Below are 23,146 nucleotides of genomic sequence, written 5' to 3' on the forward strand. Positions count from 1 at the left end.
TAGCAAATAATTAGAAAACTATGAACACTGAACATGTCAATACACAAGTATATAGTAAATTATCGCACCAACAACTTTAAACCTTTATTTTGTAACTGACTACACCCACAAGAGATGAAACGTGCTCTACTCACCTCAAACTACATTATTAACTAGTAATTAAGTGGGACATCAACAAATCAGAACATCTCTTTGTAACCAATGCATCTTCAACTGATAGGTAAGTGGAACACCAATAAACCAATGTCTCTCTCTGTACTTAAATTACATCCTCAACCAGCAAATAAGTGGAACACCACCTAATCTCAATTTCCTTTTGTAACCAAGTGCATCCCCAACATTGGGATTCTTACATTAAGAAAGCCATTGATTTGTCAGATAGGGTTTAGAGAACGGTTACTAGAAAGGTGCCTGGTATGGAGGGATTGTCATATAAGTAGAGGCTGAAATCTCTCAAACTGTTTAAATTTAGGGAGAATCTGATAAAGGTGTTTAAGATTGTAAAGGGAACTGATACTGTTGACAAATCATCTGCTTTCATATTTAACAATTAGAACAGTAGGACTCCCTTTCTACCCAATTACATCCTCAAACAGAAATAACTGGAACACCAACAGATCTGAACCTCCATTTGTAAAGAACTACATTATCAACTAGATAATTGGAACACAACTAAATCTGAACCTTTCTTTGATATTTTACAAGTGAAAATTAGGATTGTTTCTTTACAGAATACATAAACAAGTTATTTCCTAATGGTGATATATCCCTAATAATTACTATACTTAGATTCTTCTAATAGAAAGAGTTTTGTTGCATGTATAATTAACTATTTACAATATCTCACTATGAAAAACAATTTTTTTACAAGGTACTAAATTTCAACCTTCTATTTCAATATCACTGAACTTATTTGCACACTAAACTTGACATAAGTCTAAGACCAAACTAATGATATGTTTAATGAGGGAAAGTGAAACATAGGTTATTCTTTCACTATTTATGTGTTTCCTCCTTAAATGTAAAATTAAATTTGGGTTCCTATTCAATATAAACAGCTATGAATACCACAGTAAAAAACTGCATACAGTTTACTATACTTTTCTCTAGTGTATTTAAACACAAAACCCTCAGTTTAGAAACTGTTTGCTCAATCAAACGTGTTACTGCAGCTACTGTTGTTCAGAGAGATCAACACTTAGGACCTGAACATGAAACGTTTGTTGTTGTTTTTTTAAACATTTCTAACAAAACTGTTGATGTTATCCTTTTTGTCCCCAGGTTTAGAGATCAGCTCTGTGTTAGACAAGGTGGACACATGATTATTTAACAAATTGTTAAGAAGATGACAATAAAAACTTCTTTAAAATGTTCTGTTTGACTATTTTTTTTTCTCCACTTCATTAAACTTTTTTCTCCACATCTGTGATGTAATTTGTTTCCTTGTTATTTGGAATTAAGCACAAAGCTTTGGTAAGAATGGTAAGACTATAGAAAACAAATATAAATATTAGTAGAGAAGATATTATTTGCAGCTTTATTTTTCCAACAGCCTCCGGATGAGATGTGATAAATGCAGCTAACTTAAGGAATGTCTTGATAAGTTTTCGAATGATAAAAGCTGGCTTTTAGTTTGTTTACTTTTGTGGATGGGACTGCCTATATGGACCAAAATGTCCTTTCACCTTTAATGTTATATCACTTTTATTGTGATTTCTCTTAATTGGATTAATTTCCAATCTAATTCTTAAACCTCCAGGAAAGCCACAAAAACTTGTATATATCACAGAGAGATATATTATACAGAAACAAAAGTGTAACAATTTTTACCTGCACGTTACCATTCGGACTAAATTTATGAACACACTCATAGAGACGAGCCATCTCTTCAGCCACTGCCTCTACTATCCTTGTCATGACTTTGCTAACAAATGGTGGAGAAACAGCAAACACCTGTAACAACAAATCCTAAGCAAATGTTTTCCTTGATGATGACAAACCCACTTGAAATAAAAATGCATTTCAGAACAGCTGGTAAGGGTTTTTAACATTTTTACTGATAAGCAGAGAACAACGTTTTGACCATCCCAAGTCATCTTCATAACCTGAAGATGACCTGGGAAGATCGAAATGTTGTTCTCTACTTATCAATAAAAATGTTTTCATCACACTTTTATGACAAACATTTTACTATCTAGTAATGCCAGAATGTAACAGTGTAGGATTTCACTGTAATATAAAACATGATAAAACCTGGTAACATTATTGTATTAACACTGTCTTAAACCCTTTTATCACTCACTGAATATGTAATTAAAACCAAATGAGGTTACTACTGCTTTATAATCCATACTCCCAATTCTATTATGAATAGTGTTGTGTTTACTTACCTTTTTACTAATAATAGAAGAAATGTTAATAACATTAAACATATGCTCATTACTTTAATGAAAAAAAAAGAGAAATCTGATATTTCAGGTTAAAGTTAAGCACAGGAAACACAGAAAATACACACACACGTTCTACAAACACCCTTTATAATCTGGTTACATGACAAGATGTTTATCTATGTCAGACGTAAATAACACAGAAAAATCAGTTACATTTTTAGTTCATGACTTATGTATTTAATCTTTCAAATGCACTTAGATCTAGAACCTCATCCACTGAAACAAATAAACTATTCAAACACTAATCACCCAACTTGTAGACAGACAAGAAAATATCAAATGTAGTATTTCCACTTTTAACTTCCTACAACAAACTGTACATTTCTACCAACATTACTTTGATCTCTGAACACAATATATCTCATTCATGTTTACTACACACAATGCATTCTCATTTAGCAACCAAGAGTTTTAAAAGTCTTCCATACCAAAGTTAACCCTAACAAGTCCTAACAACAATCTAATGTAATCAATTCTAGAATTCTTGTCACAAACCTTTCAAGTCTAAACACCTAAAATTTGTTGGATTATTCATGTTTACATCAACTAAGTTTTAGATCTAACATTTACTGACTTCACAAAAAGACTTCAATGAGAAACAAGAGAAAAAAAAATGATTAACCTGAATCAGAGACAGTACTAAAATATGAATATCAAAATGGATATTTTCATCACTACTATATTAAAAACAGTTTTATAAATGAATAAAAATTAACATTCAAACCATATCACAAAACACTGAAAAGAGAGCTTCCCATACAAGGTAAATCTTGCAACTTTCAATGAAAAGAATAAAAGTTGAGGTAATGTAAATTATCTTATCCAAACTTTAATATTTGTTGTTGAAGGTAAAAGTTAAACAAAATATTCTTAATCTTACACTGAACTACCAATGTACAAAATGTAAACCTTTCATTGTTCATGTAATTTCTATAAGAAACAACAGGTGGCACACAAGATAAAGAAATATGTTGGCAAAAAAATGAAGAGAAATCACACTGCATGTTTTTAAGTTTTTGTTCTAGAGAAATAAAATAAATAATTGAGGCTTACACTTTTAAACGATGTTTATAATCTTGACGGTATGAGATATTTAGGTGAAACACCTGGAATGACAATTGTTTTGGAAGTTTTTTTTCCTAATTTTGGATTTCTAGATTACAATGAAGGCAGCTAATCAACTGTAATAACCACCAAAGTGAAACATGACCATCACTCTTATTATGCAAACACAGTCCTAGTGGGAAGTAAGCCATGGATCCCCCACATTCACACACATTAGTATGAAAACCACTTGGTCTCAACAGAATAAATGAAAAGAAACTTTAGAAAACATTCTCAGTAATCATACCAAGGAGTTTATTACATCTTAATAACCCCTAAGCCATGGGGTCTTCCTCTGGTCAGAGATTAAAGTGAATGCTAATTGTATTAAACTACCATTTTATGTGTGTATGTATCAAACTGTAGCTTATAATTATAACTTTAGTATTATCCATTGTTTATTTCTTAATTTAAGGTAGATATTAAAAAGGTCCTAAATACAAAGTTTTTGTGCATCATATGGTAAGTTTAATGCAGCTTTGGTTCAAATTAATATATGCAATATCCAAATACGACTATAGATTGTCATGCATTAAAAATTAAAATTACCAGTATTGATAAGATAGAATACAAAAACGCCTCTTTTCTAATTTCTGAGATATCACTATATCTAACAAATCAAATAAAGTGGCCCACCCACTTCTTCCATTTTTGGAAACAGTTTTTACATACACCTGCTTCACTCTCTCGAGGCTTTACAACTACTTAAAAGATTATAATTTTCACCATGTGGCTCTCAGATTCTTGGAGTTGTAAAACTCTCAAAATTACTTCTTTTATATTTATCTCGGAAGGAAGGAGCAAGTGAGCATGTGTTCAAAATATATTTTTTGTAGACCCAAATACAGTTTAATTACTATGCTTGATAAACTATAGTAGATTTCCATGGTATTGATATACTAATTTATGTATTTAGTATTTCAAAATATGTATATAAAACCTAAAAAAAATTATTTTGTTTTACATTCTCCACATGGAAAGTTTGACAAGGTTTAGCAAATTATAGCAAGCAGTCAACAAGTACAAATTTCATAAGCGGAACAGATTATTGTTTTGCTAAACTTCATTTTCTGTTCTATGTTTTACGATAAAATAACTGAAATTTAACAATGTATATATGTAACTGAAACATGACTATATTTTACAAAGTACAAGACAGACCCACTTTGTAAAGGCCACTTTCATACAACTGAATATTGTAACTAGAATGCATGTGTGCCAAATAAATGTAACTTCTACAGTGTAAGTCAGACATGACTAATGGGCCAATGAAATAAAAACAATAAATATGTAGCTGAATAACACTATGAGATTTAGGCTAAACATTTGTGGTTTCTTATTATAATTTACAGCCATTCCAAAAAGAAAAAAAGCATAACTTACAGTTACGACAGAAAGTGTTCGTACCCTGAGTCGTGAGTAGGTTTTTCCTCATAACTTAAAAAGTATCATGATTAGGATAATGAAAGTAGAGTATATTATAAATATCATACTAACACACATATACATAAATTTTTATGTAAATTGAATGACAAATAAACTGTTTATAAACAAATAACCAAACATAGGAGGGGCAGAAAGTGTTCGTGCATCTACTTTTATGGTAACTTGTGAAGCCTTTCAGGTGAATTACTTGGCGCGATCTCTCTTCACAGCCCTCCATGATCGTTTGACAGTACTCGACTGGTATTTTCTTCCATTCTTCTTTACAGAAGGCCTCCAACTCTTGCAAGTTTTTTGGATGATACTGATGAACCCTGGTCTTCAACTCAAGCCAAACGCTTTCAATTGGGTTGAGATCGGGTGACTGTGATGGCCACTTCAGAACGCTTATATGGTTCCTCTGCAACCAGGATTGCACATATTTCGACGTGTGCTTAGGGTCAATGTCGGGCTGGAAGATCCAACGATGCCCAAGCCGCAAGTTCCGAGCATCATTCTTGATATAAGTGCCTAATATATCAATGTACACTTCTTTTTTCATGATTCCATTGATGCTGTGAAGGCTGCCTACACCAGAAGAGCTGAAAGAACCTCATAGCATGATCGAGCCACCTCCGTGTTAAACTGTAGGGATGGTGTTCTTTGGAAGATTTCAATCCCCTTTCTTACGGAAAATATAGCAAACATCACTGTGCCCAAAAAGCTCAATTTTAGTCTCGTCTGACCAAAGAATACTCTTCCCAGAAGTAAAGGGTTTATCTACATGCTTTCTTACATACCTCTATCGTGCTTCTAAATGAACAGGCTTTAAAATATGGAGTTCTACAAGGACAGCATGCTTTGAACCCAAAAGAGCAAAACATGTTTGTAACTGTAGAGGTGCTTACTTCAACCCCAGTTTCCCTTACCAGTTTCTGTACGTCATTATGTGTTAAACAAGGATTCCTTCTAACTTCTCAGAGAACCTTCCTCTTGGTTCTCTCTGGAATTTCGGTGGGGCGACCGGATCAAGGGAGGTTAGCAGTTGATCCTGTAAGCTTAAACTTGGCAATTATGCTTTGAGCAGTAGATTTTGGCACATTAAGTTGTGTAGCAATACCAGAAAGAGACACATGAAACTTGTATTTTACAATAATTCAGTTTTTTAAATCACTAAACAGTTGTTTCCTGTTCACCATGATGACCAAGCAGATAATGACGAAGACGGCGCTAAATTGCCAGAAGTACATTTTTTGCTGGCTATCAAATAATTATAAACCCAGTGTCTAGTTCTGGAATGGTATAATGTAGTCTATTCACCAAACTAAACAACATTTTTATGGGAATATCAGTTTTTTCACATGTTCTGAACTGTACAAACACTTTCTGCTTCTCCTATTTTTGGTTATTTGTTTATAAAGTTTATTTGTCATTTAATTTACATAAAAAATTATGTAGATGTATGTTAGTATAATATTTATAATATTTATAATATATTATACTTCAATTAGCCTACTCATGATACTTTTTAAGTTATGAGCAAAAAGCCACTCGGGACACAGGGGTACAAACACTTTCTGTCGTAACTGTATATCTGTTTCCTAATTTTTTTTATGGAGGTTACGAGGTTGATTAGAACTACCACACCTATACAGAGATACAACTGTGAAAATAATATAAAATTAAAAGGTATTTCCAAAACAAAAACATTTGATAATTATCTGGAGGTTATTAGGAAGTTACAAAGATTTCACATGTTAGACAGTCAACATTTAAAAATAATATATGCATGAGAAAATAAATATTTACAAAAATCTTAAAACTTAATAAAAAAAACTGATATTTTGTACATGTAAGCCTTGTAATATTTACTAAAATTTTGTATTAAAAATTAGAGTGTGAAGACTACAAGCACAAAATGGTTACAAGGTTGGTCTTTAAGACCAAGCCACTAGTAAGAGAGAAAGGATGAAACTTTGTATATATTAAAGTAATTAATGTTCGTTTAGTAACGTAACTTACCTACTTGCACATAATTTTCTTATAACTTACAGAGTTCCTCTGATAGCAAAAGCACTTACCTCTGCATGGATTTCAATCATGTTCATTAGCGTTTCTTTCACATACAGACTGACACCTAAGAAAAACTTATCTTTATTATTGAGCACAGCATAAAAAATCCAAAAATGCAGCTAAGAAGAAATATAAATTTTAAGGCATTTCACAGTCAATGGGGAAAAAAAAAATCATATTTTAAGAACACAATTACATTTTTCGATTCTAGAGGTTTAGTTAAATATAGTTTGGTGACAAGACTTAAAAACATAATTCAGTGAATACTAAGCTCTGGCAGATTTACATTTTATTATTCACAAGTGTGCTTCAAAGATTGTTTTATTCACTAAAATATTCAAAATATGTATTATTCACAAGTGTGCTTCAAAGATTGTTTTATTCACTAAAATATTCAAAATATGTATTATTCACAAGTGTGCTTCAAAGATTGTTTTATTCACTAAAATATTCAAAATATGTATTATTCACAAGTGTGCTTTAAAGATTGTTTTATTCACTAAAATATTCAAAATATGTATTATTCACAAGTGTGCTTCAAAGATTGTTTTATTCACTAAAATATTCAAAATATGTATTATTCACAAGTGTGCTTCAAAGATTGTTTTATTCACTAAAATATTCAAAATATGTATTATTCACAAGTGTGCTTCAAAGATTGTTTTATTCACTAAAATATTCAAAATATGTATTATTCACAAGTGTGCTTTAAAGATTGTTTTATTCACTAAAATATTCAAAATATGTATTATTCACAAGTGTGCTTCAAAGATTGTTTTATTCACTAAAATATTCAAAATATGTATTATTCACAAGTGTGCTTCAAAGATTGTTTTATTCACTAAAATATTCAAAATATGTATTATTCACAAGTGTGCTTCAAAGATTGTTTTATTCACTAAAATATTCAAAATATGTATTATTCACAAGTGTGCTTCAAAGATTGTTTTATTCACTAAAATATTCAAAATATGTATTATTCACAAGTGTGCTTCAAAGATTGTTTTATTCACTAAAATATTCAAAATATGTATTATTCACAAGTGTGCTTCAAAGATTGTTTTATTCACTAAAATATTCAAAATATGTATTATTCACAAGTGTGCTTCAAAGATTGTTTTATTCACTAAAATATTCAAAATATGTATTATTCACAAGTGTGCTTCAAAGATTGTTTTATTCACTAAAATATTCAAAATATGTATTATTCACAAGTGTGCTTCAAAGATTGTTTTATTCACTAAAATATTCAAAATATGTATTATTCACAAGTGTGCTTCAAAGATTGTTTTATTCACTAAAATATTCAAAATATGTATTATTCACAAGTGTGCTTCAAAGATTGTTTTATTCACTAAAATATTCAAAATATGTATTATTCACAAGTGTGCTTTAAAGATTGTTTTATTCACTAAAATATTCAAAATATGTATTATTCACAAGTGTGCTTCAAAGATTGTTTTATTCACTAAAATATTCAAAATATGTATTATTCACAAGTGTGCTTTAAAGATTGTTTTATTCACTAAAATATTCAAAATATGTATTATTCACAAGTGTGCTTCAAAGATTGTTTTATTCACTAAAATATTCAAAATATGTATTATTCACAAGTGTGCTTTAAAGATTGTTTTATTCACTAAAATATTCAAAATATGTATTATTCACAAGTGTGCTTCAAAGATTGTTTTATTCACTAAAATATTCAAAATATGTATTATTCACAAGTGTGCTTTAAAGATTGTATTATTCACAAGTGTGCTTCAAAGATTGTTTTATTCACTAAAATATTCAAAATATGTATTATTCACAAGTGTGCTTTAAAGATTGTTTTATTCACTAAAATATTCAAAATATGTATTATTCACAAGTGTGCTTCAAAGATTGTTTTATTCACTAAAATATTCAAAATATGTATTATTCACAAGTGTGCTTCAAAGATTGTTTTATTCACTAAAATATTCAAAATATGTATTATTCACAAGTGTGCTTCAAAGATTGTTTTATTCACTAAAATATTCAAAATATGTATTATTCACAAGTGTGCTTTAAAGATTGTTTTATTCACTAAAATATTCAAAATATGTATTATTCACAAGTGTGCTTCAAAGATTGTTTTATTCACTAAAATATTCAAAATATGTATTATTCACAAGTGTGCTTTAAAGATTGTTTTATTCACTAAAATATTCAAAATATGTATTATTCACAAGTGTGCTTTAAAGATTGTTTTATTCACTAAAATATTCAAAATATGTATTATTCACAAGTGTGCTTTAAAGATTGTTTTATTCACTAAAATATTCAAAATATGTATTATTCACAAGTGTGCTTCAAAGATTGTTTTATTCACTAAAATATTCAAAATATGTATTATTCACAAGTGTGCTTCAAAGATTGTTTTATTCACTAAAATATTCAAAATATGTATTATTCACAAGTGTGCTTCAAAGATTGTTTTATTCACTAAAATATTCAAAATATGTATTATTCACAAGTGTGCTTCAAAGATTGTTTTATTCACTAAAATATTCAAAATATGTATTATTCACAAGTGTGCTTCAAAGATTGTTTTATTCACTAAAATATTCAAAATATGTATTATTCACAAGTGTGCTTCAAAGATTGTTTTATTCACTAAAATATTCAAAATATGTATTATTCACAAGTGTGCTTCAAAGATTGTTTTATTCACTAAAATATTCAAAATATGTATTATTCACAAGTGTGCTTCAAAGATTGTTTTATTCAAAAATATTCAAAATATGTATTATTCACAAGTGTGCTTCAAAGATTGTTTTATTCACTAAAATATTCAAAATATGTATTATTCACAAGTGTGCTTCAAAGATTGTTTTATTCACTAAAATATTCAAAATATGTATTATTCACAAGTGTGCTTCAAAGATTGTTTTATTCACTAAAATATTCAAAATATGTATTATTCACAAGTGTGCTTCAAAGATTGTTTTATTCACTAAAATATTCAAAATATGTATTATTCACAAGTGTGCTTCAAAGATTGTTTTATTCACTAAAATATTCAAAATATGTATTATTCACAAGTGTGCTTCAAAGATTGTTTTATTCACTAAAATATTCAAAATATGTATTATTCACAAGTGTGCTTCAAAGATTGTTTTATTCACTAAAATATTCAAAATATGTATTATTCACAAGTGTGCTTCAAAGATTGTTTTATTCACTAAAATATTCAAAATATGTATTATTCACAAGTGTGCTTCAAAGATTGTTTTATTCACTAAAATATTCAAAATATGTATTATTCACAAGTGTGCTTCAAAGATTGTTTTATTCACTAAAATATTCAAAATATGTATTATTCACAAGTGTGCTTTAAAGATTGTTTTATTCACTAAAATATTCAAAATATGTATTATTCACAAGTGTGCTTCAAAGATTGTTTTATTCACTAAAATATTCAAAATATGTATTATTCACAAGTGTGCTTCAAAGATTGTTTTATTCACTAAAATATTCAAAATATGTATTATTCACAAGTGTGCTTCAAAGATTGTTTTATTCACTAAAATATTCAAAATATGTATTATTCACAAGTGTGCTTCAAAGATTGTTTTATTCACTAAAATATTCAAAATATGTATTATTCACAAGTGTGCTTCAAAGATTGTTTTATTCACTAAAATATTCAAAATATGTATTATTCACAAGTGTGCTTCAAAGATTGTTTTATTCACTAAAATATTCAAAATATGTATTATTCACAAGTGTGCTTCAAAGATTGTTTTATTCACTAAAATATTCAAAATATGTATTATTCACAAGTGTGCTTCAAAGATTGTTTTATTCACTAAAATATTCAAAATATGTATTATTCACAAGTGTGCTTCAAAGATTGTTTTATTCACTAAAATATTCAAAATATGTATTATTCACAAGTGTGCTTCAAAGATTGTTTTATTCACTAAAATATTCAAAATATGTATTATTCACAAGTGTGCTTCAAAGATTGTTTTATTCACTAAAATATTCAAAATATGTATTATTCACAAGTGTGCTTCAAAGATTGTTTTATTCACTAAAATATTCAAAATATGTATTATTCACAAGTGTGCTTCAAAGATTGTTTTATTCACTAAAATATTCAAAATATGTATTATTCACAAGTGTGCTTCAAAGATTGTTTTATTCACTAAAATATTCAAAATATGCTTAAAATTGATGTATTATGTCAATCTTGTTAGTGGCATGAAGTGATTAATGCAACCTGTGTCTGTTTAGCTGAAGCAGCTACCTGCTTCTTTTTAACTTTAAATTACATAGTATGAGTAATGCCACTTTATTTATGTGCTGTAACATGTTCTGCTCCTAATTCACCTCGGAATCTTCACCATGTTATACTGAACAAACATTGATGTGGTGAATTAGGAGCTAAGCAGAAAGTAAGTTCAGTTTTATGACACATGAATAAAAGATAGAGTTGGAGTAATACCAAATTGTTTATGTAATAAAAGATAGAGTTGGAGTAATACCAAATTGTTTATGTAATAAAAGATAGAGTTGGAGTAATACCAAATTGTTTATGTAATAAAAGATAGAGTTGGAGTAATACCAAATTGTTTATGTAATAAAAGATAGAGTTGGAGTAATACCAAATTGTTTATGTAATAAAAGATAGAGTTGGAGTAATACCAAATTGTTTATGTAATAAAAGATAGAGTTGGAGTAATACCAAATTGTTTATGTAATAAAAGATAGAGTTGGAGTAATACCAAATTGTTTATGTAATAAAAGATAGAGTTGGAGTAATACCAAATTGTTTATGTAATAAAAGATAGAGTTGGAGTAATACCAAATTGTTTATGTAATAAAAGATAGAGTTGAGTAATACCAAATTGTTTATGTAATAAAAGATAGAGTTGGAGTAATACCAAATTGTTTATGTAATAAAAGATAGAGTTGGAGTAATACCAAATTGTTTATGTAATAAAAGATAGAGTTGGAGTAATACCAAATTGTTTATGTAATAAAAGATAGAGTTGGAGTAATACCAAATTGTTTATGTAATAAAAGATAGAGTTGGAGTAATACCAAATTGTTTATGTAATAAAAGATAGAGTTGGAGTAATACCAAATTGTTTATGTAATAAAAGATAGAGTTGGAGTAATACCAAATTGTTTATGTTGCTATGTTTATGAGATATCACTTAATAAGTGAACTAAAGTAGAATGTTGGTTGTATTTTGAAAATTATCATTTGAATATTGATAACGTTTCTGTTTTCAATCTGTTTATAGTTAACATCCTAATTGACATTTGTATATTAATAACGTTTCTGTTTTCAATCTGTTTATAGTTAACATATGAATTGACATTTGTATATTGATAACGTTTCTGTTTTCAATCTGTTTATAGTTAACATATGAATTGACATTTGTATATTAATAACGTTTCTGTTTTCAATCTGTTTATAGTTAACATCCTAATTGACATTTGTATATTAATAACGTTTCTGTTCTCAATCTGTTTATAGTTAACATCCTAATTGACATTTGTATATTAATAACGTTTCTGTTCTCAATCTGTTTATAGTTAACATCCTAATTGACATTTGTATATTAATAACGTTTCTGTTTTCAATCTGTTTATAGTTAACATCCTAATTGACATTTGTATATTAATAACGTTTCTGTTTTCAACCTGTTTATAGTTAACATTAAAACTGACAGATACCTTAATAGGTACTTGTTGTATTTACACATTATGTGTAACAATTTGAAAAGCTCATACTGATATCTGTTTTGACTTGTCAATTTTATATAACTGGTCAATAATATTTACAGGTCTCTTCATTATAAATAATATCTCCTCTCACCTGTAGGTTGTGGCAGGGAAGTCCAATCAAACTGGCCAACATACATGCTAGGTTCTATCTTTCCCACAAGTGGGCCACACTTCCTCTCCAGGTATGTATCTGATAATGTTTTTTCCAAATCCCTAAACTTGGTTTGTGCTCCCTGGTAATACACAACAACAGTTTACGTCATAACAAAATGCACTGATCACCACATTACTCACAAGTTGAACAACAGATTACCAGTTTAACTATCTATCTAAAATTTAGCTTTTATTTACAAGTGCTAGAGGTATTCCTCTAGCAACAACATCTCAAACGTCTGATTTCACTGATCAAAAAGTAATTGTGCTCCTAAACCAATTTAAAGTGACTTGTATATAATACAGTAAAGATTATGTACATCATTATTTATATATTATTCTGTTTTACCTTAAAGAATAAAAAAATCATATGGTGAATCTTTAGCTGGCTGTGAATCAGCTGTTAATCTCATTGATTAGCTCAGTATATAATAATTAAAACAATAGTTAATTAAAAGCCAAATAAAAATAATTACTTCAAGCCTAACAATTTCTGTAGGTTAACACTAACTCTTAAATTAACACTGGCCTTTTCTTTGGCTTTTTAAATATTTTTTAAACTATTTATGCACTACATTGTAATAGGTCAGAGATCTTAACTGTTAAACTTTTTTTTTGCTTTAAACATTAATATACAATCATTCAGTGTGTGGATCCAGTGAACAGTAAATAAAACTGTTTGGTAATCTGAGAGTTAAAATGCCTTATTCTTTTTCTTTTATGAATATTAGCATAATGGTTAGAGACAGAAAGGAATGTGTTGGTTAATGTCAGCTGTCACATAATCTAAGCTATTTGCTTGGTGGATTACACTGATCTTGTGATCTCAGAGTGACCATCAGTTTCCATACCATGATGTTTAACATTTTATTTATCTTCACAAAGTTTTAAGGTTATAGTTAACATTAGAAGTGTTTTGAAGACAAAGAAATCAGTTACTAGTTACTTTTAGTAAAAAATTGTATTTGGATAAACAGAGCTAAAATACTGACTACTTCAACTGCAAAATTATTTTCATTTTAAGATGAAAAACACTTGTCATTTGAAAATTTTCAAATTTCATTTCCATAGCAAACTTTTTGTTTTCACTGAAACATCACATTTCTTTGGTTATTTGCTCTATTTTAATTCTTACTTTTATTCTTTTACTGCCTTTTTGGACCATTTCTAACTAACAACACTGAATAACAAATTTTTTTAAAAGTTTTGCTTACTGAAAAGTTTGTGCTGATTGTAACAGGTACCTGGTGGGTATGCACAAATATAGTTCTGGTTTTGCTTCATCACGTAGGAACTCTGAGAAATAGACAGTTACCAGCAATAATGTATTTAATTGTGTGTATGTTTCTAACACACTATTAAGTTCAACATAATTAAAAGTGTTTTGCTCCTGACTTTTGTTTGTATTCAATGTCCGGTGCATCACGTTGCAGTGTTCAACAGTAGTCAGCAAGCATTGACAGATTCCAGTTGCCCTGATATCATTTTTCCATTGTATCAATGTCCTGGTGAAACTGAAGATTTCAATGAAATGGTACGTGATGAACAAATTTGGATGTGATTTTCATGATCAGCAGCCAAAAATCTATAAGAAACACCCAACAGTGTTTAAGAAGTAAAAACTTTGTTGTGCAATGTAATCCAGCCACACAAATTGTAAGTCACTCTGTGCATGTGCAGCTGATATAACCACGTCAAACTATGTTATATACAAGCTGTTTGTGAGTATACCTTGCAAGGTTTTTTTTTTTATTATCTTACTTAATTTAACCTAATAAGTTTCTATTTTTACAATGTAGCTGAAGAATATAGAAGAAAAACAAGAATTATAGTATTTTTCTAGGTCTCATTTTGTTTTTGTTGTCAACCATCAATGAAATATAAGCCTACTTTTTCTAAACTAATGGTACTACTACATTAGTTAATTACTTAACTCTCTGAATATGGGCTTGGCCAATATGACTGACCACGTGACCTTTCTGTACTCATTTAGTCTTTATAGATACAGTACTACTAACTTTTAATATAGTGTGTATATATTCATAAAATTTGGGAGTCCGCCAGTAAACATTATAAGTCTTTTATAAACAAAAACACATTTTCAGTGCAGTCTTTTTAATAAAGAACTTTATCCATGAATACATTGTGTACTTGTTTTGAACAGTCTGTGTGCAAACTGATTTTCATGTTAAATTTAAAAATACTTTTCTTCATTCCAAGAATCTCAGATTTCATTTGTATAATCCTTAAAACCTCCTGAATACATTTCAGGTGTTTTTCAGTAAAACTTTATATATTTTCTCTACCCTAACTCTACAAAAAGTTAGTAAATTTGACTACTCTTGTAACCACCAAAAAAATCAAAATAAATCTAAACTACTATTTTTTTCTAAAATGACTTGAAATTATAATATGAAACTATATTCATTTATCCCAAATATCTCAACTATTAACAGTATAAATGTATTTAAAATTAGATTGTATTGTTGTATTGACCTTTGAACTGTGTATAATTACTATTCACACCATTATAAATTACTTGAGGAATGACAAGCTAAAATTATGTTACCCACAAGGTGCTCATTGGCATGTCTTATGAAACATTTTTATTGTATTATTATTACTATTATAGTTATTCACTAAACAATTTTTATTTAATTAAATAATGTCCAAAGGAATATAAAATAATATGCAAAAATCACATGATTTCCTTTCTATCCCAATTCTTCTGACTTATTAACTATGAGACAAGAGCCACTACAAGTTAGTTGTTATCTTCTACATAGGAACAAAACTTGTAATAAGAGTGAAACTGACAATTCACTGCACAGAGAACATTATGTAATACTTCCTTCAATATAGATTACAATTTAAGAGAAAACTATTAACAAATCCTGAAAGAGAGGTATGATGTTCTATGTGATAGCTCTGTAACCAAACACAGTTGAAAGCTACAAGCATTATGGTTCGTCTCAAATATGATGATGTTATAATGAGTAATTATGTTGAATTTCCTAATAAATAAATAAATAAATGGAGATCCCTACAGAAAATACATCATATATGAGGGCTGTTCAAAAAATACGCGGACTGACGTCATAAAACAAAATGTACTTTATTTAGAAGTTACAGGTCTGGGACCCCTTCAAAGTACTCTCCTTCCCAACGCACACACTTATCCCAACGGTGTTTCCACTTGTTGAAACAGTCCTGGTACGCTTCTTTTGTAATGTCCTCTAGCTCCTTCGTCGCATTTGCCTTAATCTCGGGAATCATCTCAAATCTTCTTCCTTTCAAGGGTCTTTTGAGTTTGGGGAACAAGAAAAAATTGCAAGGAGCAAGGGAAGAACAGTGATCAAGTGTTTGGCCAAAAACTTATGAGTTATGAGGCAAAAATTTCGCAGCAACGAGGTTCATCTTCAATTTTTCGGTCAAAATCTCGTAACAAGATCCAACTGATATCCCACACTCTTCAGCAAGCTCCCTGACAGTCAAACGTCGATTTGCCTGCACCAGGGTGTTGATTTTGTCGACGTGTGGGTCGTCAGTTGACGTGGAAGGAAGTCCAGGACGCTCATCATGTTCAATGGACTGTCGACCATCCTTAAAACGTTCATGCCACTTGAAACATGCCGTACGCTTCATAGCAACATCACCTTAAGGCGTGTTAAGCATAGCAAAAGTTTCAGTTGCAGATTTTCGAAGTTTAACACAAAATTTCACAGCAAGTCGTTGCTCCTTCAGGTCATTCATTTTGAAATCCGCCAAACGAAAAAAATCACACTTCACTTAAAAATGCGTAGCTGATACACAAATGAAGATATCTGCAATCGGGAATTGGTATCGTAATCAGCTGATCTGTGCAAACCTAGCGACACTGAGCAGATTCCCCTGGAACCAACAATAAATAAACGGAGATCCCTACAGAAAATACATCATATATGTCACACTACTACTCACTGGAAGAGTGGTGAACAAAATAAATAAACGGAGATCCCTACAGAAAATACATCATATATGTCACACTACTACTCACTGGAAGGGTGGTGAACAAAATAAATAAATGGAGATCCCTACAGAAAATACATCATATATGTCACACTACTACTCACTGGAGGTGTGGTGAACAAAATAAATAAATGGAGATCCCTACAGAAAATATATCATATATGTCACACTACTACTCACTGGAAGGGTGGTGAACAAAATAAATAAACGGAGATCCCTACAGAAAATATATCATATATGTCACACTACTACTCACTGGAGGTGTGGTGAACAAAATAAATAAATGGAGATCCCTACAGAAAATATATCATATATGTCACACTACTACTCACTGTAGGTGTGGTGAACAAAATAAATAAATGGAGATCCCTACAGAAAATACATCATATATGTCACACTACTACTCACTGGATGTGTGGTGATCAAAATAAATAAATGGAGATCCCTACAGAAAATATATCATATATGTCACACTACTACTCACTGTAGGTGTGGTGAACAAAATAAATAAATGGAGATCCCTACAGAAAATACATCATATATGTCACACTACTACTCACTGGATGTGTGGTGATCAAAATAAATAAATGGAGATCCCTACAGAAAATATATCATATATGTCACACTACTACTCACTGGAGGTGTGGTGAACAAAATAAATAAATGGAGATCCCTACAGAAAATATATCATATATGTCACACTACTACTCACTGGAGGTGTGGTGAACAAAATAAATAAACGGAGATCCCTACAGAAAATACATCATATATGTCACACTACTACTCACTGGAAGGGTGGTGAACAAAATAAATAAACGGAGATCCCGACAGAAAATACATCATATATGTCACACTACTACTCACTGGAGGTGTGGTGAACAAAATAAATAAATGGAGATCCCTACAGAAAATATATCATATATGTCACACTACTACTCACTGGAGGTGTGGTGAACAAAATAAATAAATGGAGATCCCTACAGAAAATACATCATATATGTCACACTACTACTCACTGGAGGTGTGGTGAACAAAATAAATAAATGGAGATCCCGACAGAAAATACATCATATATGTCACACTACTACTCACTGGATGTGTGGTGATCAAAATAAATAAATGGAGATCCCGACAGAAAATACATCATATATGTCACACTACTACTCACTGGAGGTGTGGTGAACAAAATAAATAAATGGAGATCCCTACAGAAAATACATCATATATGTCACACTACTACTCACTGGAGGTGTGGTGAACAAAATAAATAAATGGAGATCCCTACAGAAAATACATCATATATGTCACACTACTACTCACTGTAGGTGTGGTGAACAAAATAAATAAATGGAGATCCCGACAGAAAATACATCATATATGTCACACTACTACTCACTGTAGGTGTGGTGAACAAAATAAATAAATGGAGATCCCGACAGAAAATACATCATATATGTCACACTACTACTCACTGGATGTGTGGTGAACAAAATAAATAAATGGAGATCCCTACAGAAAATACATCATATATGTCACACTACTACTTACTGGAGGTGTGGTGAACAAAATAAATAAATGGAGATCCCGACAGAAAATACATCATATATGTCACACTACTACTCACTGGAGGTGTGGTGAACAAAATAAATAAATGGAGATCCCTACAGAAAATATATCATATATGTCACACTACTACTCACTGTAGGTGTGGTGAACAAAATAAATAAATGGAGATCCCGACAGAAAATACATCATATATGTCACACTACTACTCACTGGAGGTGTGGTGAACAAAATAAATAAATGGAGATCCCTACAGAAAATACATCATATATGTCACACTACTACTCACTGGAGGTGTGGTGAACAAAATAAATAAATGGAGATCCCTACAGAAAATATATCATATATGTCACACTAGAGGAAATTCAGGATTTTATTTTTTAACATTGCCTTCTAAAATTGATTAAGACATTTGACTTGTAAACTGATGTGAAATACAGAACAAATGGTCAATCAGCCTGTGCTATACATAAGGATTTCACCCTTTCTTGTTAAATTTCTCACTTTGAATTGACGCTCGGCATAGTTAGGGTGCTCGATTTGTAATCTGATGATCACGGGTTCTAATCCTCATCACATTAAATATGCTCACCCTTTCAGCCATGGAGGTATTATAATGTCTCAGTCAATCCCAATATTTGCTAGTAAAATAGCACAGCAGTTGGCAGAAGGTGGTGATAACTAACTCTATTCTTACACTTGTAAATTAGGAATGGCTCATGCAGACAGCTCTCATGTAGCTTTCCATGAATTTAAAAAAAAAAACAAAAAAAAACAGCCTTCTAAGATTAAGAACTTAAACTTATATATTATTAAAATATAGATTATTAGCTCATATTTAATGTTATACTAATTGAAATGATGTTAACAAAAGTAGGTGAATAAAATTCTGATTGTAAATCACTAAACCTTCTGACGTGTAGTAAAGGGGTGTTTGTTAGAACAGGGTTAAATAATGCTCCTGAGAATACAGACTAATAATATGTTACAAAGCAAACAATATTCTATAGCAATCACATTTTTTCTGACTTTCAAACTATAAATAGTCTTAAAACTCAGCTAAACTTGTTGACATAAGCCCTTCGAGAAAAAAATATCTTGAACTGAAGGTGAAATAGACAATTCTCTGTACAGAATGCAATATAATACATAATTCAATAGAGTAAAATTTTATCTATCTAATTGTTACAAATAAAATATATAAAATATTGGAGACCACTACTGGTAATTTGTTCATGAGAGTATCAAACAGGTAGGAATGGCAAGTGAGTCTGATGTTCTACTATATGGCTGTGTAATCAAATACAGTTGAAGGCAACAAAAAATGTCTTCCTTGAGTAATAACTGTATTATAATTCGTAATTTATATTCAATTTATACTTCTTAGAAGGGTAGTGAATAAATCAGAAAAGAGGCAAGACTTGATCAAATGTCAGAATTTTCATGCTTGGGGAAAGTTAACATTTTTTAAAATTATTTCCTTATAAAACTACAAGCTTAAAACTTGTATAATATTATCATTTGGTGTGTTAACCAGGGTTTAATACAAAGTTTTATTTACAGAATTTAAAATGCTTTAATTAACTTTTGAATGAAACTTTCTGAAAGTTTGACCTGCCCAGGGTTAGTGAAACTCCATGTGGCATTATTATTTTTTCTATACAATTAATTCACATGGTTAGTCAAACTTCATGTGACATTATTATTTTTTCTATACAATTAATTCACAGGGTTAGTCAAACTTCATGTGACATTATTATTTTTTCTATACAATTAATTCACAGGGTTAGTCAAATTTCATGTGACATTATTATTTTTTCTATACAATTAATTCACAGGGTTAGTCAAATTTCATGTGACATTATTATTTTTTCTATACAATTAATTCACAGGGTTTGTCAAACTTCATGTGACATTATTATTTTTTCTATACAATTAATTCACAAAGTTAGTCAAACTTCATGTGACATTATTTTTTCTATACAATTAATTTACAGGGTTAGTCAAACTTCATGTGACATTATTATTTTTTCTATACAATTAATTCACAGAGTTAGTGAAACTTCATGCGACATTATTATTTTTTCTATACAATTAATTCACAGAGTTAGTGAAACTTCATGCGACATTATTATTTTTTCTATACAATTAATTCACAGAGTTAGTGAAACTTCATGCGACATTATTATTTTTTCTATACAATTACTTCACAGGGTTAGTCAAACGCCATGCAACATTATTATTTTTTCTATACAATTAATTCCCAGGGTTAGTGAAACTTCATGTGACATTATTATTTTTTCTATACAATTAATTCCAGGAGTTAGTGAAACTTCATGTGACATTATTATTTTTTCTATACAATTAATTCACAGGGTTAGTGAAACTTCATGTGACATTATTATTTTTTCTATACAATTAATTCACAGGGTTAGTGAAACTCCATGTGGCATTATTATTTTTTCTATACAATTAATTCACAGGGTTAGTGAAACTCCATGTGGCATTATTATTTTTTCTATACAATTAATTCACAGGGTTAGTGAAACTTCATGTGACATTATTATTTTTTCTATACAATTAATTCACAGGGTTAGTCAAACTTCATGTGACATTATTATTTTTTCTATACAATTAATTCACAATTCAGAGGGTTAGTGAAACTTCATGTGATATTATTATTTTTTCTATACAATTAATTCACAGGGTTAGTCAAATTTCATGTGACATTATAATTTTTTCTATACAATTAATTCACAGGGTTAGTCAAGTTTCATGTGACATTATAATTTTTTCTATACAATTAATTCACAGGGTTAGTCAAGTTTCATGTGACATTATTATTTTTTCTATACAATTAATTCACAGGGTTAGTCAAACTTCATGTGACATTATTATTTTTTCTATACAATTAATTCACAAAGTTAGTCAAACTTCATGTGACATTATTTTTTCTATACAATTAATTCACAGAGTTAGTCAAACTTCATGTGACATTATTATTTTTTCTATACAATTAATTCACAGAGTTAGTGAAACTTCATGTGACATTATTATTTTTTCTATACAATTAATTCACAGAGTTAGTGAAACTTCATGCGACATTATTATTTTTTCTATACAATTAATTCACAGAGTTAGTGAAACTTCATGCGACATTATTATTTTTTCTATACAATTAATTCACAGAGTTAGTGAAACTTCATGCGACATTATTATTTTTTCTATACAATTAATTCACAGGGTTAGTCAAACGCCATGCGACATTATTATTTTTTCTATACAATTAATTCCCAGGGTTAGTCAAACTTCATGTGACATTATTATTTTTTCTATACAATTAATTCACAGGGTTAGTCAAACTTCATGTGACATTATTATTTTTTCTATACAATTAATTCACAGGGTTAGTCAAACTTCATGTGACATTATTATTTTTTCTATACAATTAATTCACAGGGTTAGTCAAACTTCATGTGACATTATTATTTTTTCTATACAATTAATTCACAGGGTTAGTCAAACTTCATGTGACATTATTATTTTTTCTATACAATTAATTCACAGGGTTAGTGAAACTTCATGTGACATTATTATTTTTTCTATACAATTAATTCACAGGGTTAGTGAAACTTCATGTGACATTATTATTTTTTCTATACAATTAATTCACAGGGTTAGTCAAACTTCATGTGACATTATTATTTTTTCTATACAATTAATTCACAGGGTTAGTCAAACTTCATGTGACATTATTATTTTTTCTATACAATTAATTCACAGAGTTAGTGAAACTCCATGTGGTATTATTATTTTTTCTATACAATTAATTCACAGAGTTAGTGAAACTTCATGTGACATTATTATTTTTTCTATACAATTAATTCACAGAGTTAGTGAAACTTCATGTGACATTATTATTTTTTCTATACAATTAATTCACAGAGTTAGTGAAACTTCATGTGACATTATTATTTTTTCTATACAATTAATTCACAGAGTTAGTGAAACTTCATGTGACATTATTATTTTTTCTATACAATTAATTCACAGGGTTAGTCAAACTTCATGTGACATTATTATTTTTTCTATACAATTAATTCACAATTCAGAGGGTTAGTGAAACTCCATGTGACATTATTATTTTTTCTATACAATTAATTCACAGGGTTAGTGAAACTCCATGTGACATTATTATTTTTTCTATACAATTAATTCACAGGGTTAGTGAAACTCCATGTGACATTATTATTTTTTCTATACAATTAATTCACAGGATTAGTGAAACTCCATGTGGCATTATTATTTTTTCTATACAATTAATTCACAGGGTTAGTGAAACTCCATGTGGCATTATTATTTTTTCTATACAATTAATTCACAGGGTTAGTCAAACTTCATGTGACATTATTATTTTTTCTATACAATTAATTCACAGGGTTAGTCAAACTTCATGTGACATTATTATTTTTTCTATACAATTAATTCACAGGGTTAGTCAAACTTCATGTGACATTATTATTTTTTCTATACAATTAATTCACAGAGTTAGTGAAACTCCATGTGGTATTATTATTTTTTCTATACAATTAATTCACAGGGTTAGT

At 29.5% G+C, this 23,146-nt stretch overlaps 1 protein-coding gene across 1 annotated transcript in view; it reads right to left on the reverse strand.

The window, feature by feature from the left end:
- The window catches only part of LOC143231735 (exocyst complex component 2-like), a 79,751-nt gene that overhangs the window by 3,075 nt on the left and 53,530 nt on the right, over positions 1 to 23,146 (reverse strand). The window contains exons 21-23 of the mRNA XM_076466358.1: positions 12,907 to 13,048; positions 7,058 to 7,113; positions 1,831 to 1,953 (exon numbers count right to left, since the gene is read on the reverse strand). Of these exons, the coding sequence (XP_076322473.1) occupies positions 1,831 to 1,953; positions 7,058 to 7,113; positions 12,907 to 13,048 (321 nt within the window). The remainder of the gene's footprint in view (positions 1 to 1,830; positions 1,954 to 7,057; positions 7,114 to 12,906; positions 13,049 to 23,146) is intronic.

The sequence above is a fragment of the Tachypleus tridentatus genome, chromosome 11, assembly GCF_004210375.1.
Source record: "Tachypleus tridentatus isolate NWPU-2018 chromosome 11, ASM421037v1, whole genome shotgun sequence".
Classification (NCBI taxonomy): Eukaryota; Metazoa; Arthropoda; class Merostomata; order Xiphosura; family Limulidae; genus Tachypleus; species Tachypleus tridentatus.